This window comes from Lepidochelys olivacea, assembly GCF_965140295.1.
Source record: "Lepidochelys olivacea isolate rLepOli2 genome assembly, chromosome: 7".
Classification (NCBI taxonomy): domain Eukaryota; kingdom Metazoa; phylum Chordata; order Testudines; family Cheloniidae; genus Lepidochelys; species Lepidochelys olivacea.
The window spans coordinates 43,350,552-43,366,199 of NC_140417.1; the positions used below are offsets into that span (position 1 = coordinate 43,350,552).

The 15,648-nt window shown below is 43.5% G+C and overlaps 1 protein-coding gene across 1 annotated transcript; it reads left to right on the forward strand.

Moving 5' to 3' along the window:
* Positions 1 to 237: 237 nt before the first annotated feature.
* MUSTN1 (musculoskeletal, embryonic nuclear protein 1) lies at positions 238 to 14,928 on the forward strand. Its single transcript, XM_084634472.1, has 3 exons — positions 238 to 524; positions 13,190 to 13,310; positions 14,433 to 14,928. Exons 1-3 carry the CDS (start codon positions 516 to 518, stop codon positions 14,537 to 14,539), a joined length of 237 nt encoding a protein of 78 aa, XP_084490598.1. The 5' UTR covers positions 238 to 515; the 3' UTR covers positions 14,540 to 14,928.
* The last annotated feature ends 720 nt before the right edge of the window (positions 14,929 to 15,648 follow it).

The window sequence follows — 15,648 nt, forward strand, 5'->3', positions numbered from 1 at the left end:
CTCTTGACTGTAGGTTTTGTAGCACAATATGGTAACACTGGGAGAGTAAGAAACCAAATCCCCTCCACATTTTTGTCAGCCTTCCCATCAGAAGCATTCAGAGTCAGAAAAGAGTCTTTAACAAAGCATTGCCTTTTAAAGTTATAAATAGAGCCTCCGCAGGTTCCCCTGGAAGAACTATTTGTTATAGTAGAGTGGCCTGAACTTCCATCCGCTCAGTTTCACTACTGCAGCTGTCTCCTCTTGTCAGTTCTGAGCTTCATCCCAGCTCCAGCCAGGCAGGTCAGTAAATTCTACAAACCCCAGTCATCGCTAAGAATAAACCTTTCAAAACAGCAGCCTGTGTCAACTGGAATCATTCTGGGATCTGGTTTGGGAAAATGACCCAGCTAATGACTTCATGTTAATGGTCTATATAAGTCGAGGAAAAATCAGGCTGCTGCAGAGTGTACTAGGAGCTGATCCAAGGGAAAAACTGCCTCCGAGAGGACTAATATTGAGGGAGCACCCCAGCTATGTCCCAGGTATGGAATGATATTAAGTTGGCTGGTGTATTGCACCACATCTGAAAAATACTGCACTATTCAATGATTCTTCTGGTTAAGTAGTTTGACAGTTTATGCTTTGTTAATCCTTGTGTTAATGAAAATTTTCTCAAATCACTGACCTGTTTGCTATTCAATTAGTTATTTTGGAAGTTTTTTTCATGCCAAACTTTGTGAAAGAATTTAGCAATGAAACTATTTTTTGATTAATTATTTTGCGAGTGACCAAAAAGCAGCTTCTCCTCTACTGGCGCAATTGCAAATTAACACAACAACGTAAACTATCCTTTTTAGCTTTGATCACATTTGTTGAAAAGGAAAGATATGTTTGTCCTCTAGGTTGTGCAGATACGGTGATAGATTTAAAATGTGGAGGGGATTCCTGTTTTTGCTTTTAGGCTAATCCCAAAGGCTATAGAATGTGTAAATGTGGAATTTTAGTTTAACTTTTTGTTTCTTGCTCTATCTCCTTGAGGTGTACCATTCTCTATGTAAAATGAGGCTTCATTGTAACAAAATACAGAAAAGCAATGAGTATGAGGGACTGAAAATTCTAGACAAAAATATAAAATAGGTGTCAAGACCCAAAGTACTCATTTAACTTCAAATGTACCATGTAACCAATAGGTTAAAATCATTCTCAGACTCCCCACCCCTATGCATTTTAAAGTATGTCTAAGTGGCTCAATTTCAAGATTGCTATGAATGCATAAAAAACCCAACGAATGTATATTTACATACTGTTTTCCTAATGGACAGTATTTTGTGACAGAGCTGAGATGGTAAGAAAGCTTTATAGGAGCAATACTGCAAGGCTAGAGAAAAGAACCCTATGAAGAATTTGGAAAGAATTCAGTTCTGCTTATTCTCTTTCTTCCAAGTGAAATAGACTTGAAGGCAATGTTGCAGATCTTGTAAACCAACACTTTGTGCTATTGACAATTGGAGATAAACCCAGGCTGGAATGTTGTGCCTACTAGGAATAGTTTCTGGCTAAGATCCTGTCATTTGTGACTGGCAAGCAATTGAAAACAGTTCTACTGTCTGCCAGTCACAATGATACCTGGAGTGCCAGCAGGACTGAAGCTTCTTTACTGAGGCTGTCTTCACTGCCAAAGAAAGTGTGTTTACTGCAAGATAACTAATGTTTTTTAGCTCTCCTGCTGTAAATTCCTATTGGAGGCAAGGCACTGTAGCTTTTACCATGAGGCCAACCACAGGCTGGGGGGGTAGAGTTGGCTTTACCAACCTACCACATGGTAAAAACTACAGGTTTCTTACTTCCACTAGGGTTTTACAGTGGGATAGCTAATGCACATTCATTACCATGCTGTCAACACACACCATTTTTGGCAGTAAAGACAAAGCCTTAGAATTAATGATTTCTGCCACGGTAAGTTAAGAAATCCTGATGCCTGGCATTTAAGATTTAAGAAGGGATTCCGCAGGTTTCATGCTCACCCTGTTCATGAAACCAGTTTCCCCCTATTCTGGTTTAGAACATGCACCCACAATAAAAGGCCTGTGTATTACTCTCTTCATTGCCCAGTTGTGGGGCTGTGAGGTATATAAATAATTCACACTGCATGACAAATACCAATACAGACATATACATGAAACCTGTGCCATATAGTAGATACTTAGTCTGTCTCTTGAATAATCAGTTAACGAATGGCACTAACCACTTACTGAGAAACTCTGTTAAAAGAATTTCTTTTTTTAGGTTTTATGCCTTTGCTTTCTTTGGCTGGCTATATAACACTTTCCCCAGAGGCCTCAAGGACATTTTGGTTCCCACAGTAAATTTCAGTGACATTGATCGCAAGCTATGCTGATTTCAGAGTAACAGCCGTGTTAGTCTGTATTCGCAAAAAGAAAAGGAGTACTTGTGGCACCTTAGAGACTAACCAATTTATTTGAGCATGAGCTTTCGTGAGCTACAGCTCACTTCATCGGATGCATGCCGTGGAAACTGCAGCAGGCTTTATTTATACACAGAGAATATGAAAAAATACCTCCTCCCACCCCACTGTCCTGCTGGTAATAGCTTATCTAAAGTGATCATCAGGTGGGCCATTTCCAGCACAAATCCAGGTTTTCTCACCCTCCACCCCCCCACACAAATGCACTCTCCTGCTGGTGATAGCCCAGGTGGTGGAGGGTGAGAAAACCTGGATTTGTGCTGGAAATGGCCCACCTGATGATCACTTTAGATAAGCTATTACCAGCAGGACAGTGGGGTGGGAGGAGGTATTTTTTCATATTCTCTGTGTATAAATAAAGCCTGCTGCAGTTTCCACGGCATGCATCCGATGAAGTGAGCTGTAGCTCACGAAAGCTCATGCTCAAATAAATTGGTTAGTCTCTAAGGTGCCACAAGCTATGCTGAGGCATTCTTCTGTGTTTGTAGCCAAGAGAAAACATGCAAGAGTCTCCAGTACAACCAACCTTCGCACTGCCTAAAGTCATGAGCACGGATGCTGCTTGGAACAAACTACTGAAAACATTCTCATGCCTGGGGTTGAGAGAATCTATTCCCCTGCATTTACATGGTCTCTTTGTTTGGTCTCCAATCTCTAGAAATTCATCTATTGTCCCCCTTCCACCAAGATAAGTTCTCTGCAATCAATCAGCAATAACTAACTGAAGTCAAAATAGGGAAAGAGGATCTAGCTACAGAATGCCAGGCTCTTGGTACTCAAATAATACACAACTACTCTTAAACACTTTGGCTATTGTTTTTAATTCTTCAGTTGCTTATCTTGTGAGGATGTGGTTGGACTAATCGAATTGCATGCCTGTATGTTAGTTACCACTGTGCACTCCATGCCAGCAGGGAGTGGTGTCTTCATGTCTGTCATTCCTTGAAATAGCACCCTGAAGGCAAGACTTTCAAGAATTGTGTGTGTGACTGGCTAACACTGACCAATGTTGTCATTCCTACAACTTCCTCTTTTGACGGTGATGCATTCAGCTATTACCATTCTCACTGGCTGGAAGAAGTCTAGGTAGAAAAATCAGAGCTGTACAACATACAGTATTTGCAAAAATATGGTAAATGGCAACCCTCAGTTACACCTGTTTCTGCTGTAGAATTTGAGATTTTATTCATCACTTATTTATTCACTCCAGATTATGAATCAAGACACTTAAATGTGTTCAGAACCTGTAGCCAACACTACCGATTGCTTGGTTTGCACTACTAAATTATACAAACTCTCTGGTCAGACAAAAGAAGATTGGATGGGAAAGAGAGATCTTTTAGTTACCAAAAGACTAATAATTTTATGGACAAATATTTAATCTGGATCAATGAAGTCCAACCAGAAATTTTCTCCAACATATTAAATACAAGTGAGTATTTCTAGAGAAATAAATAATGAACACTTAACAAGTTTAGACTCAGGGTGTGTCTTCACTGCGGAGTTATCCCAAACTCTTACTCTGGTGCTGCCCCTAATCTCCACACACAGAAACCTCTGATCCATGATTTAGTGGTGCTTTCAACCCAGAGTAGGTGCCCCATCTTGGGCTGCAGGTCAAAGCCCCAGTGAGGCTTTTTCTTGGGTTCATAAGATACCCACTTTGCAGTGAAGAGACAGACTAAATCACTGGAGTGCTTGGTCGTCTTCCAATGTCTTCCCACAATTCCCCCCATGTGCCTAGAAGGACAGAAAAGTTCTCCCAGAATTTACTGGGAAAGAATCATAGAGCATCTCAGTTTACTGCAGTGCTAAGAACCACGTGAGATTACCCTGGAAGTCCTAGCACCACACGTGGGTAAGTGCAGCATCAGTGTAAGGACACTAACTCAGTTTGCAGGATGGCTGCTCACACCTGCTCTAGACTAAATTGGGTGCTCAGACCCAGGTGCTGATCACCCGAGTTAACTCTGCAGTGAAAAGTCTGATGCCTACATCAGATTTTACCACAATGGTTTGAACCATTCCAACTTTGTCAGTTGGTATGTTGACACTCCTGGACATCTTTCCCTCAGCATAATAGATTAATGGATATGTCTTCATATTTGTAAGTCGAGATCTAAATTCTTCTATCTTTTTTCCTCTTTACTTTCCAAACCTAGGCTCAGGTTCCTTAACTACCTGTCCCTTTTGGTCTTTAGGCACAAGGCAAAATTTGGTATACATGATTATAAACCACTTCCACTCCATCTTCCAAAAGTTACGTCGTCTCAAGATAATTATAATGTAACAATGGTTCTCAGGTTACTAGGGCAAGTGTTTTCAACACCTAGTTCAGGAAGATGAATTTTTGGTAGCAAATTTTTTTCTTCTTTGCCATCTGTGTGCAATGTAGCTGCCTACTGTTACCTGTGTGTGCTGTACAAGGCCGCAGATCATTAGTGTGTACAATATAGTGTAGGTATAGATGGAATATAGAGTATGTGTTAGATAACAGTTCTATATGTTAAAACAATGAGGAATCCTTGTGGCACCTTAGAGACTAACAAATTTATTTGGGCATAAGTGTTCATGGGCTAAAACCCACTTCATCAGATGCATGGAGTGGAAAATACAGCACAGAGGTATAAATACACAGCATATTAAAAGATGGGAGTTGCCTTACCAAGTGGGGGGTCAGTACTAATGAGCCAATTCAAGTAAGGTGGAAGTGGGCTATTCTCAACAGTTGAGAAGAAGGGAAGAAAAATCACTTTTGTAGTGCTAATGAGTTCAATGTAGCCCATTTCAAACAGTTGTCGAGAAAGTGTGAGTATCAGCAGGGGGGAAATTAGTTTTTGTAGTGACCCATCCACCCCCAGTCTTTATTCAGGCCTAATTTGATGGTGTCCAGTTTGCAAATTGGTTTGCAAAATGGTGTCCAGTTCTGCGGTTTCTCGTTGGAGTCTGTTTTTGAAGTTTTTTTGTTGAGGAATTGCCACATTTAAGTCTATTATTGAGTGTCCAGGGAGATTGAAGTGTTCTCCTGCTGGTTTTTGAATGTTATAATTCTTGATGTCAGATTTGTGTCCATTTATTCTCTTGCGTAGAGACTGCCCAGTTTGGCCAAGACTGGGAGTGGATGGGTCACTACAAAAACTAATTTCCCCCCTGCTGATACTCACACCTTCTCGTCAACTGTTTAAAATGGGCCACCTTGATCACATTGAACTCATTAGCACTACAAAAGTGATTTTTCCTCCCTTCTCAACTGTCAAGGTTCCTCCCCCACTCTGAACTCTAGGGTACAGATGTGGGGACCTGCATGAAAAACCTCCTAAGCTTATCTTTACCAGCTTAGGTCAAAACTTCCCCAAGGTAACAAATATTACCCCCGTTATCCTTGGAATGGCCGCTACCACCACCAAACTAATACTGGTTACTGGGGAAGAGCTGTTTGGACGCGTCCTTCCCCCCAAAATACTTCCCAAAACCTTGCACCCCACTTCCTGGACAAGGTTTGGTAAAAAGCCTCACCAATTTGCCTAGGTGACTACAGACCCAGACCCTTGGATCTTAAGAACAATGAACAATCCTCCCAACACTTGCACCCCCCCTTTCCTGGGAAATGTTGGATAAAAAGCCTCACCAATTTGCATAGGTGACCACAGACCCAAACCCTTGGATCTGAGAACAATGAAAAAGCATTCAGTGTTTTACAAGAAGACTTTTAATAAAAAATAGAAGTAAATAGAAATAAAGAAATCCCCCCTGTAAAATCAGGATGGTAGATATCTTACAGGGTAATTAGATTCAAAAACATAGAGAACCCCTCTAGGCAAAACCTTAAGTTACAAAAAAGATACACAGACAGAAATAGTTATTCTATTCAGCACAATTCTTTTCTCAGCCATTTAAAGAAATCATAATCTAACACATACCTAGCTAGATTACTTACTAAAAGTTCTAAGACTCCATTCCTGGTCTGTCCCCGGCCAAGACGACTACAGACAGACACACAAACCCCTTTGTTTCTCTCCCTCCTCCCAGCTTTTGAAAGTATCTTGTCTCCTCATTGGTCATTTTGGTCAGGTGCCAGCGAGGTTACCTTTAGCTTCTTAACCCTTTACAGGTGAGAGGAGCTTTCCCCTGGCCAGGAGGGATTTCAAAGGGGTTTACCCTTCCCTTTATATTTATGACACGCCCCCCAAATCTCAGCTAGGGTGAAACACTGGCTGGGATTTCTTCCTGGAGCTCTAGGAAAACAGTTAATAAGACACATGCATCTCTAAATATACTACCAAGTACATAAAGACTAACAATATTTTCCACATCTCAAGGACGATTTTAACCAGTTGATTCTGGGAAATTTTCACGGGAGAGTGCATCAGCTACTTTATTAGAAGCTCCTGAGAGGTGTTGGATGTCGAAATCAAAATCTTGGAGAGCTAAACTCCACCGAAGAAGTTTTCTGTTAGTTTCTTTGACGGTGTGAAGCCACTTTAGTGCAGCATGGTCGGTTTGCAGGTGGAAACGCCGTCCCCAAACATATGGGCGTAGCTTTTCCAGAGCGTAGACAATGGCATAACATTCTTTTTCAGTGACTGACCAGTTGCTTTCCCTCTCAGACAGTTTTTTGCTGAGAAACACTACAGGGTGGAATTCTTGATCAGGTCCTTTCTGCATTAAAACTGCTCCCACACCACGCTCGGATGCATCTGTGGTTACTAGGAACGGTTTGTCAAAGTCTGGGGCCCTTAGTACAGGGTCAGACATGAGTGTCGCTTTAAGCTTGTTAAAGGCCTTCTGACACTTTCCGGTCCACTGAACAGCATTTGGCTGTTTCTTTTTGGTTAGGTCTGTCAGTGGGGCAGCGATTTGGCTGTAGTGCGGTACAAATCGTCTGTAATAACCGGCCAAGCCTAAGAAGGATTGAACCTGTTTCTTTGACTTTGGGACAGGCCACTTTTGGATAGCATCCACTTTGGCCTGTAGGGGGCTGATAGTTCCTTGACCCACCTGGTGTCCAAGGTAAGTCACTCTGTTTAGGCCTATTTGACACTTCTTAGCCTTAACAGTTAGTCCTGCCTCCCTTATGCGCTCAAGGACTTTTTGTAGATGTTCCAGGTGGTCTGCCCAGGAATCCGAAAATATGGCCACATCGTCAAGGTAGGCGACTGCATATTCTCCTAATCCCGCTAGGAGACCATCTACAAGTCTTTGGAAAGTGGCGGGTGCATTTCGCAGCCCGAAAGGGAGTACATTAAATTCATACAGCCCGAGATGTGTGATGAAGGCTGACCTTTCCTTGGCAGATTCATCTAGCGGTACCTGCCAGTACCCCTTGGTTAAGTCCAAGGTAGAGATGAACTGGGCCCTTCCCAGTTTCTCTAATAGTTCATCTGTGCGTGGCATGGGATAGTTGTCTGGGCGAGTTACAGCATTTAGCTTACGGTAGTCCACGCAAAAACGTATTTCCCCATCTGGTTTGGGAACTAGAACCACTGGAGATGCCCATGCACTTTCAGAGGGGCGGATTACACCCATCTGTAACATATCCTGGATCTCCCGTTCTATAGCAGTTTTAGCTTGAGGAGACACCCGGTAAGGTTGGACCCTAATTGGGTGAGCATTACCTGTGTCAATGGAGTGGTATGCCCGTTCAGTCAGTCCTGGGGTGGCTGAGAACGTTGGCGCATAGCTAGTGCACAGCTCCTGGATCTGCTGTCGCTGCATACGCCCAAGGGTCATGGAGAGGTTCACCTCTTCCACACCACCAGCACATTTCCCTTCGTAGTAGACACCTTCAGGCCACTCAGCGTCGTCTCCTCCCTGGGCTGTAAACTGACAAACCTTTAATTCTCTGGAATAAAAGGGCTTTAGAGAATTAATATGATACACCTTAGGCTTTCGGTTGGAGGTGGGGAATGCTATGAGATAATTAACAGCTCCCAGGCGCTCCTGGACCACGAATGGCCCTTCCCACGATGCTTCCATTTTATGGGCCTGGAGCGCCTTTAAGACCATGACCTGGTCTCCTACTTTGAAGGAACGCTCTCTGGCATGTTTATCATACCAGGCTTTTTGCTCTTTTTGAGCATCCTGTAAGTTTTCTCTAGCAAGGGCTAAAGAGGTTCGGAGGGTGTTTTGTAGGTTGGTTACAAAGTCCAGAATGTTAGTTCCTGGAGAAGGTGTAAATCCCTCCCATTGCTGCTTCACCAACTGCAATGGCCCCTTAACCTCACGGCCATATACAAGTTCAAATGGAGAAAACCCTAAACTGGGATGTGGTACAGCTCTGTAGGCAAAGAGCAACTGCTGCAATACTAGGTCCCAATCATTGGAGTGCTCATTTACGAATTTACGTATCATGGCCCCCAAAGTTCCATTAAACTTCTCCACCATGCCATTTGTTTGATGATGGTAAGGAGTGGCAACCAAGTGATTTACCCCATGAGCTTCCCAAAGGTTTTTCATAGTTCCTGCCAGGAAATTAGTCCCTGCATCTGTGAGGATGTCGGAGGGCCAACCTACCCTGGCAAAAATGTCTGCTAGTGCCTGGCACACACTTTTAGCCCTGGTGTTGCTTAGAGCTACTGCTTCCGGCCATCGGGTGGCAAAATCCATGAAAGTCAGTATGTACTGCTTTCCTCTGGGTGTCTTTTTCGGAAAAGGACCCAGAATATCCACAGCTACTCGCTGAAATGGAACTTCAATGATGGGGAGTGGCTGGAGAGGAGCTTTGACCTGGTCTTGGGGTTTTCCCACTCTTTGGCACACCTCACAAGACTGGACATAGGTAGAAACATCCTTGCCCATTCCCTCCCAGTGGAATGACCCCCCCAAACGGTCTTTGGTCCTGTTCACCCCAGCATGGCCACTAGGGTGATCATGGGCTAAGCTCAAGAGCTTGGCCCGGTATTTAGTTGGAACTACCAACTGTCTCTGAGGATGCCAGTCTTCCTGGTGTCCCCCAGAAAGAGTTTCCTTGTATAAAAGTCCTCTTTCTACAACAAACCTGGATCTATTAGAAGAGCTGAGAGGCGGTGGGTTGCTCCGTGCCGCCGTCCAAGCTCTCTGGAGGCTTTCATCTGCTTCCTGTTCGGTCTGGAACTGTTCCCTTGATGCTGGAGACATCAGTTCCTCATGGGATTGTGGACCTAGGCTTGGTCCCTCTGGAAGCGATATAGGGGATGGAGCTGTTTCTGTTGACTGTGAACCGCTCTCCGCTGGTGCACTATGTTGGGATTCAGGCTCCGGCTGAGCCTCTTGTGTAGGGTTATCGGCTGCTGCCAGTTCAGGTTCGGTGGGGCCCTCTGGTGTTGAGGTTGCAAGTACTGGATTCAGTGCTGACACGGGGTCTGGTGTTGGTTGTTCGGCTGGTTCCGGTTCTGGGACTGGTTCCGTCTGGGTCTCTGGGACTGGATCCACTACTGCTGTTGCAGACATTGGCCTGGGGTCCAGGTCCATCACCTCTGACTGGGTCCTGATAGAAGTTTCCGGAACAGAGCTAGGCCTCACGGCTTGTTTAGCCTGGTTGCGGGTGACCATTCCCACCCTCTTGGCCTGCTTCACATGATTGGCCAAGTCTTCCCCCAACAGCATGGGGATGGGATAATCATCATAGACTGCAAAAGTCCACATTCCTGACCAGCCCTTGTACTGGACAGGCAACTTGGCTGTAGGCAAATTGAAAGAGTTGGACTTGAAGGGTTGAATCGTCACTTGGATCTCTGGGTTGATTAAATTGGGGTCCACTAAGGAAGCATGGATAGCTGACACTTGTGCTCCGGTGTCCCTCCACGCGGTGACCTTCTTCCCACCCACACTCACAGTTTCCCTCCGCTCCAAGGGTATCTGGGAGGTATCTGGGCCTGTGGACCTCTGGTGTGATTCCGGTGCAATGAACTGTAACCTGTTGGGGTTCTTGGGGCAGTTGGCCTTTACATGCCCCAGCTCGTTACATTTAAAACATCGTCCAGCTGACGGGTCACCGGGGCGAGGTGGGTTGCTGGAGAACGGGGTGGTGGGACGATAAGGGGTCTGGAGGGTTCTTTGGGAGGTAGCTGGGGCTTTGGGCGGCCCCCGGTAATAGGGTGTGGTCTGGGGTGGTCCCTTCTGGTCTCCGCTCCAACTGCGACCAGTTTTCTTCTTCTCTGCCACCTCCACCCATCTGGCTCCAATCTCTCCTGCCTCAATTACAGTTTTGGGTTTCCCATCTAGGATGTATCTTTCTATTTCCTCAGGAACACCCTCTAAGAATTGTTCCATTTGCATTAGGAAGGGCAAATTTACTGGAGATTCAACACTTGCTCCTGATATCCAGGCATCCCAATGTTTTACAATGTGGTAGGCATGTCGGGTAAATGACATGTCTGGTTTCCACCTTAGGGCTCTGAACCTCCGACGAGACTGCTCGGGTGTTATCCCCATTCTGACTCTCGCCTTGGATTTAAACAGTTCATACTTGTTCATGTGTTCTTTAGGCATTTCAGCTGCCACCTCAGCTAAGGGTCCACTGAGCTGCGGCCTCAGCTCTACCATGTATTGGTCAGTAGAGATGTTGTACCCAAGGCAGGCCCTTTCGAAGTTTTCTAAGAAGGCCTCAGTATCATCACCTGCCTTGTAGGTGGGGAACTTTCTGGGATGGGAAGTGGTACCTGGAGAAGGATTGCTAGGGTTTGTTGGTATATTCTGCTGGGCCTTTATCCTCTCCATCTCCTCCACATGCTTCCTTGCCTCCATTTCCCTCTTGTGGGCAGCCTCCTGTACCTCCTTCTCCAGCCGCATGAGTTCTATCTGTCTTTCATGTTCCCTTTGTTTTTCCTCAGCCTGAAATTTGGCTAATTCCAGCTGTAGTCGAGCTGAGGATTTGGCCATTCTAACCTCTCTGTTTTTAACTAACTTTACACCCGAGGTTTAGAAATAAACAAACAAAACTTGGCTGTAAACTTTTGCTGTGCTGGAATAGAGTACCTATTCTCTGATAGTGATTGTCAGCCTACAGAAAAAGACAATTCCCTTGTCTCTGCTCTGGGCCCAAATTAAAGCAAAAAACCTCCAACTACTTGGAAAACTGCTTACCCAGCCCAAAGAAAAAAAAAATTTCTTTTCAAACCTGTGCTCCTTGTAAAACAAAAAAAAAAAATCAAAATCCTAAAAAAAAACCCTGCCACTTTTGTCTCCAGGCAAATGGGTAGAGCACACACCCCCTATTTACTTTTAGGAAGAAAAGAAAAAAAAAAAAACCTCTGGGTTGGAAGACTGTGAATTTCCCTGCAGGAGTTAAGTACCCTGCCTCCAGGCAAGAAAACCTGCAATTCACAAGATAATCCCCTTTTGTCTCTGCTTGGCCACAAAGCAGAGAGAAACCAAGCTGCTTTCAGTTTCAAAGCTGCCTTCTGGACTTCCTAAAAATTCCTTTTTAAAATCTGTATTTCTAGTTCAAAAAATCTCAACTGGATCTCAAAATGATTTCAGGTTAATCCCACCACTGTGCCACCATGTCAAGGTTCCTCCCCCACTCTGAACTCTAGGGTACAGATGTGGGGACCTGCATGAAAAACCTCCTAAGCTTATCTTTACCAGCTTAGGTCAAAACTTCCCCAAGGTAACAAATATTACCCCCGTTATCCTTGGAATGGCCGCTACCACCACCAAACTAATACTGGTTACTGGGGAAGAGCTGTTTGGACGCGTCCTTCCCCCCAAAATACTTCCCAAAACCTTGCACCCCACTTCCTGGACAAGGTTTGGTAAAAAGCCTCACCAATTTGCCTAGGTGACTACAGACCCAGACCCTTGGATCTTAAGAACAATGAACAATCCTCCCAACACTTGCACCCCCCCTTTCCTGGGAAATGTTGGATAAAAAGCCTCACCAATTTGCATAGGTGACCACAGACCCAAACCCTTGGATCTGAGAACAATGAAAAAGCATTCAGTGTTTTACAAGAAGACTTTTAATAAAAAATAGAAGTAAATAGAAATAAAGAAATCCCCCCTGTAAAATCAGGATGGTAGATATCTTACAGGGTAATTAGATTCAAAAACATAGAGAACCCCTCTAGGCAAAACCTTAAGTTACAAAAAAGATACACAGACAGAAATAGTTATTCTATTCAGCACAATTCTTTTCTCAGCCATTTAAAGAAATCATAATCTAACACATACCTAGCTAGATTACTTACTAAAAGTTCTAAGACTCCATTCCTGGTCTGTCCCCGGCCAAGACGACTACAGACAGACACACAAACCCCTTTGTTTCTCTCCCTCCTCCCAGCTTTTGAAAGTATCTTGTCTCCTCATTGGTCATTTTGGTCAGGTGCCAGCGAGGTTACCTTTAGCTTCTTAACCCTTTACAGGTGAGAGGAGCTTTCCCCTGGCCAGGAGGGATTTCAAAGGGGTTTACCCTTCCCTTTATATTTATGACATCAACTATTGAAAATAGCCTACTTCCACCTTAATTGAATTGGCTCGTTAGCACTGACCCCCCACTTGGTAAGGCAACTCCCATCTTTTAATATGCTGTGTATTTATACCTCTGTGCTGTATTTTCCACTCCATGCATCTGATGAAGTGGGTTTTAGCCCATGAAAGCTTAAGGACTCCTCGTTGTTTTTGCTGTTACAGATTAACACAGCTACCACTCTGAAACCTGTCAGTTCTATATGTTGCATCTTTGTCTCCTATATGTTCTGTAACTTGAAATACTGACATCTACTTATGTGTCAAAATTTGTAGGCAGCCCCCGTGAAAAAGAAGCGTCCTCCAGTGAAGGAGGAAGATCTCAAAGGGGCTAGAGGAAAGCTCTCCACCAACCAGCAAATTAAATCCAAAACCTACCAAGTCATGAAGCAATGTGGTAAATCTCTTGTCTGTTTACAGTACTACAAATGTTAAAGCAAATCTTCAAAGTAAAACTTGAATTTAATTGATAATCCCAGCTAAAGTGCAAGCTCTCTAAAGAACAGCCAAACTAGTTTCATTCAGGCAACCTACATTTGTGTAGAGCAAAAAGAAATTTTTCTAATAATAAAAGGAGCTGATTCATGTTTCCAAGGAGTACAGTATATGCAGTAAAGCACATAAATATAAAACTGGCAGAACCCTCTGCTGAAATGCAGGCACGATAATGCTCATGTATTTTGCCCTGGTTATGTGGATCAACTGAGAGGAAGGGCAGGAATTTGTCTGCTTCCTACACCTCTTCCACCTATTAGGTTTTCACTAGCTGGTGCTCATAAGGTGAAAGGCTCTGCACAAAGTGAGCCTCTGCCTCCAGACTATACTGACTGAGCATTACAGGGTGGGAAGTATTGCCATGGATTTGACTTCTGGAACATGGCTAAACCACTTTCTTACTCCCTAATTAATGTCAGTGGGTCTTCCTTGACTAAGCATTGAGTTTAAAAATGGGTCAGAACTCGAGCATTTGATCCTACATTGGGAGATGCCTGGGATGTCAGGGGAATATATTAGCTGTGCTTGGACTACAGGACATAAACGGGAAAAGAAGAAAAATTTCTTATTGATTGAAATCTCTCTCACCTGCTGCTCATGGTTTGTCACTCTTTTAGGATTGGGATGGGGGATCATGAGGAAAGATGGGCTTTAAATTTGAAATCCCGTATTCCAAATTTAAAACTGTTTTGAAAGCTTCAAATGTAGCTGCAGGGATTCTCTCCTCAGAGGGATAAATTAAAGATACTGGTCAAGATGTTTGGCAATTGGCCTACACTGCCCTTGAGAATCTGCAACATTATTCAGAACAGTAGCGCTATTCTACAGTATTGAGCAATGCAACTGTGTGTGCTGCAAACCCACACGTTTTGTACCACTGAGTACACTCGACGGGTCCTGAATTTCCATGCATTTGAATGGGGTGATGTATTTCATTACAGAAGAAGTATGTGTTCCAGCAGCACAACTGTTGTTGGCATAAATCTTTTTAACTGATTGACTCCTTTTGTTCTTCTTTTTCAAGAACAAGAGGGCTCTGTGGCTCCTTCCGTATTCAGTCAAGATCGGACAGGAGGTGAAACAGCCTTTGAGAAGCGTAAAGAAGAGCCATCAAAGAGTGTCTTTGGCTGATAACCAAGTTTAACCTCTGTGACACAGATTCCTAATGCAACATTTAATCTCAAATTGCTGTTGCTCATACTAAACTTATTGCTGCACTCGTAAGTCAACTTAATTCTTTCAAATTAGTCATTAATTAGGAGGACTCATTTTATAGGCTACAACTTCCTTTTATAAATTTAAATATTTTCTTTCTATATTGTACATGCTGTAATGGTTTCAGTAAGAACCTGGTCACTGGACACAGGCTGGCATAGTAATGACCAATTTCTGCTTAAATGACATATGTGTTTTTCTAAGACTTATGTTCCAGAGCTGTGATCTAGCTCAATTTTCAATATAATCTTAAGTGCAAAAAAAGTAAAATAAATGAGTGATATGGATTTGATTTCAGTACAATTCCTTCTAACTGTAAATGTTTTTATACTATTGCTATTTTCACAGTTGGACACGTAATTTTGCAAAAACATGATAAAGGACTTCACTTTTATCTGTAGCTTTTTCCTGATATTTTCCTGTACTTCTGCTTTCCACCCTTTACTTAAGGATTATGGTGAGTAGGATGGGTTATTTACTGCTAACGAGTGAGATGAAACCATGTTGAATTGAATACCACACATCCACAACTCTAGACAGCTTTGTGCAGAGCATCAGGGTCAGTCTGTCCAGAGCTGAATCAAATGCAAAGGATTGGATGCCCCAGTCATGTACAGAACGCTGAATATGGGGATGCAAGAGAGGGAAGGATGATTCAGTGGTTGGAGTGCTAGCATAGAACCCTGGACATCCAGGTTAAATTCTTTGCTCTGCCACCAATTTCCTGTGTGATCTTGGGAAAGTCTCGTATTCTACCTGTGGTTCCGTTCCCTCCCATTTGTAAAATGGGCATAATAGCACTGCCCTACTTCACTGGGTGGGGTGAGGATAAATACATTAAAAATTAGAAGGTGCTCATACACTCCAGTGATGAGGGCTACACAGTAGCTAAGCTAGAGGCTTTATGGATTTGAGACAGACAGATACATTACGGTCCATTCAGCATTATACAACAGTGCACTGAAAATGTGACTTATACCAACATGGCTGTCAAAGCTGTGGCAACTGAAAAGATGTTTAAAAAA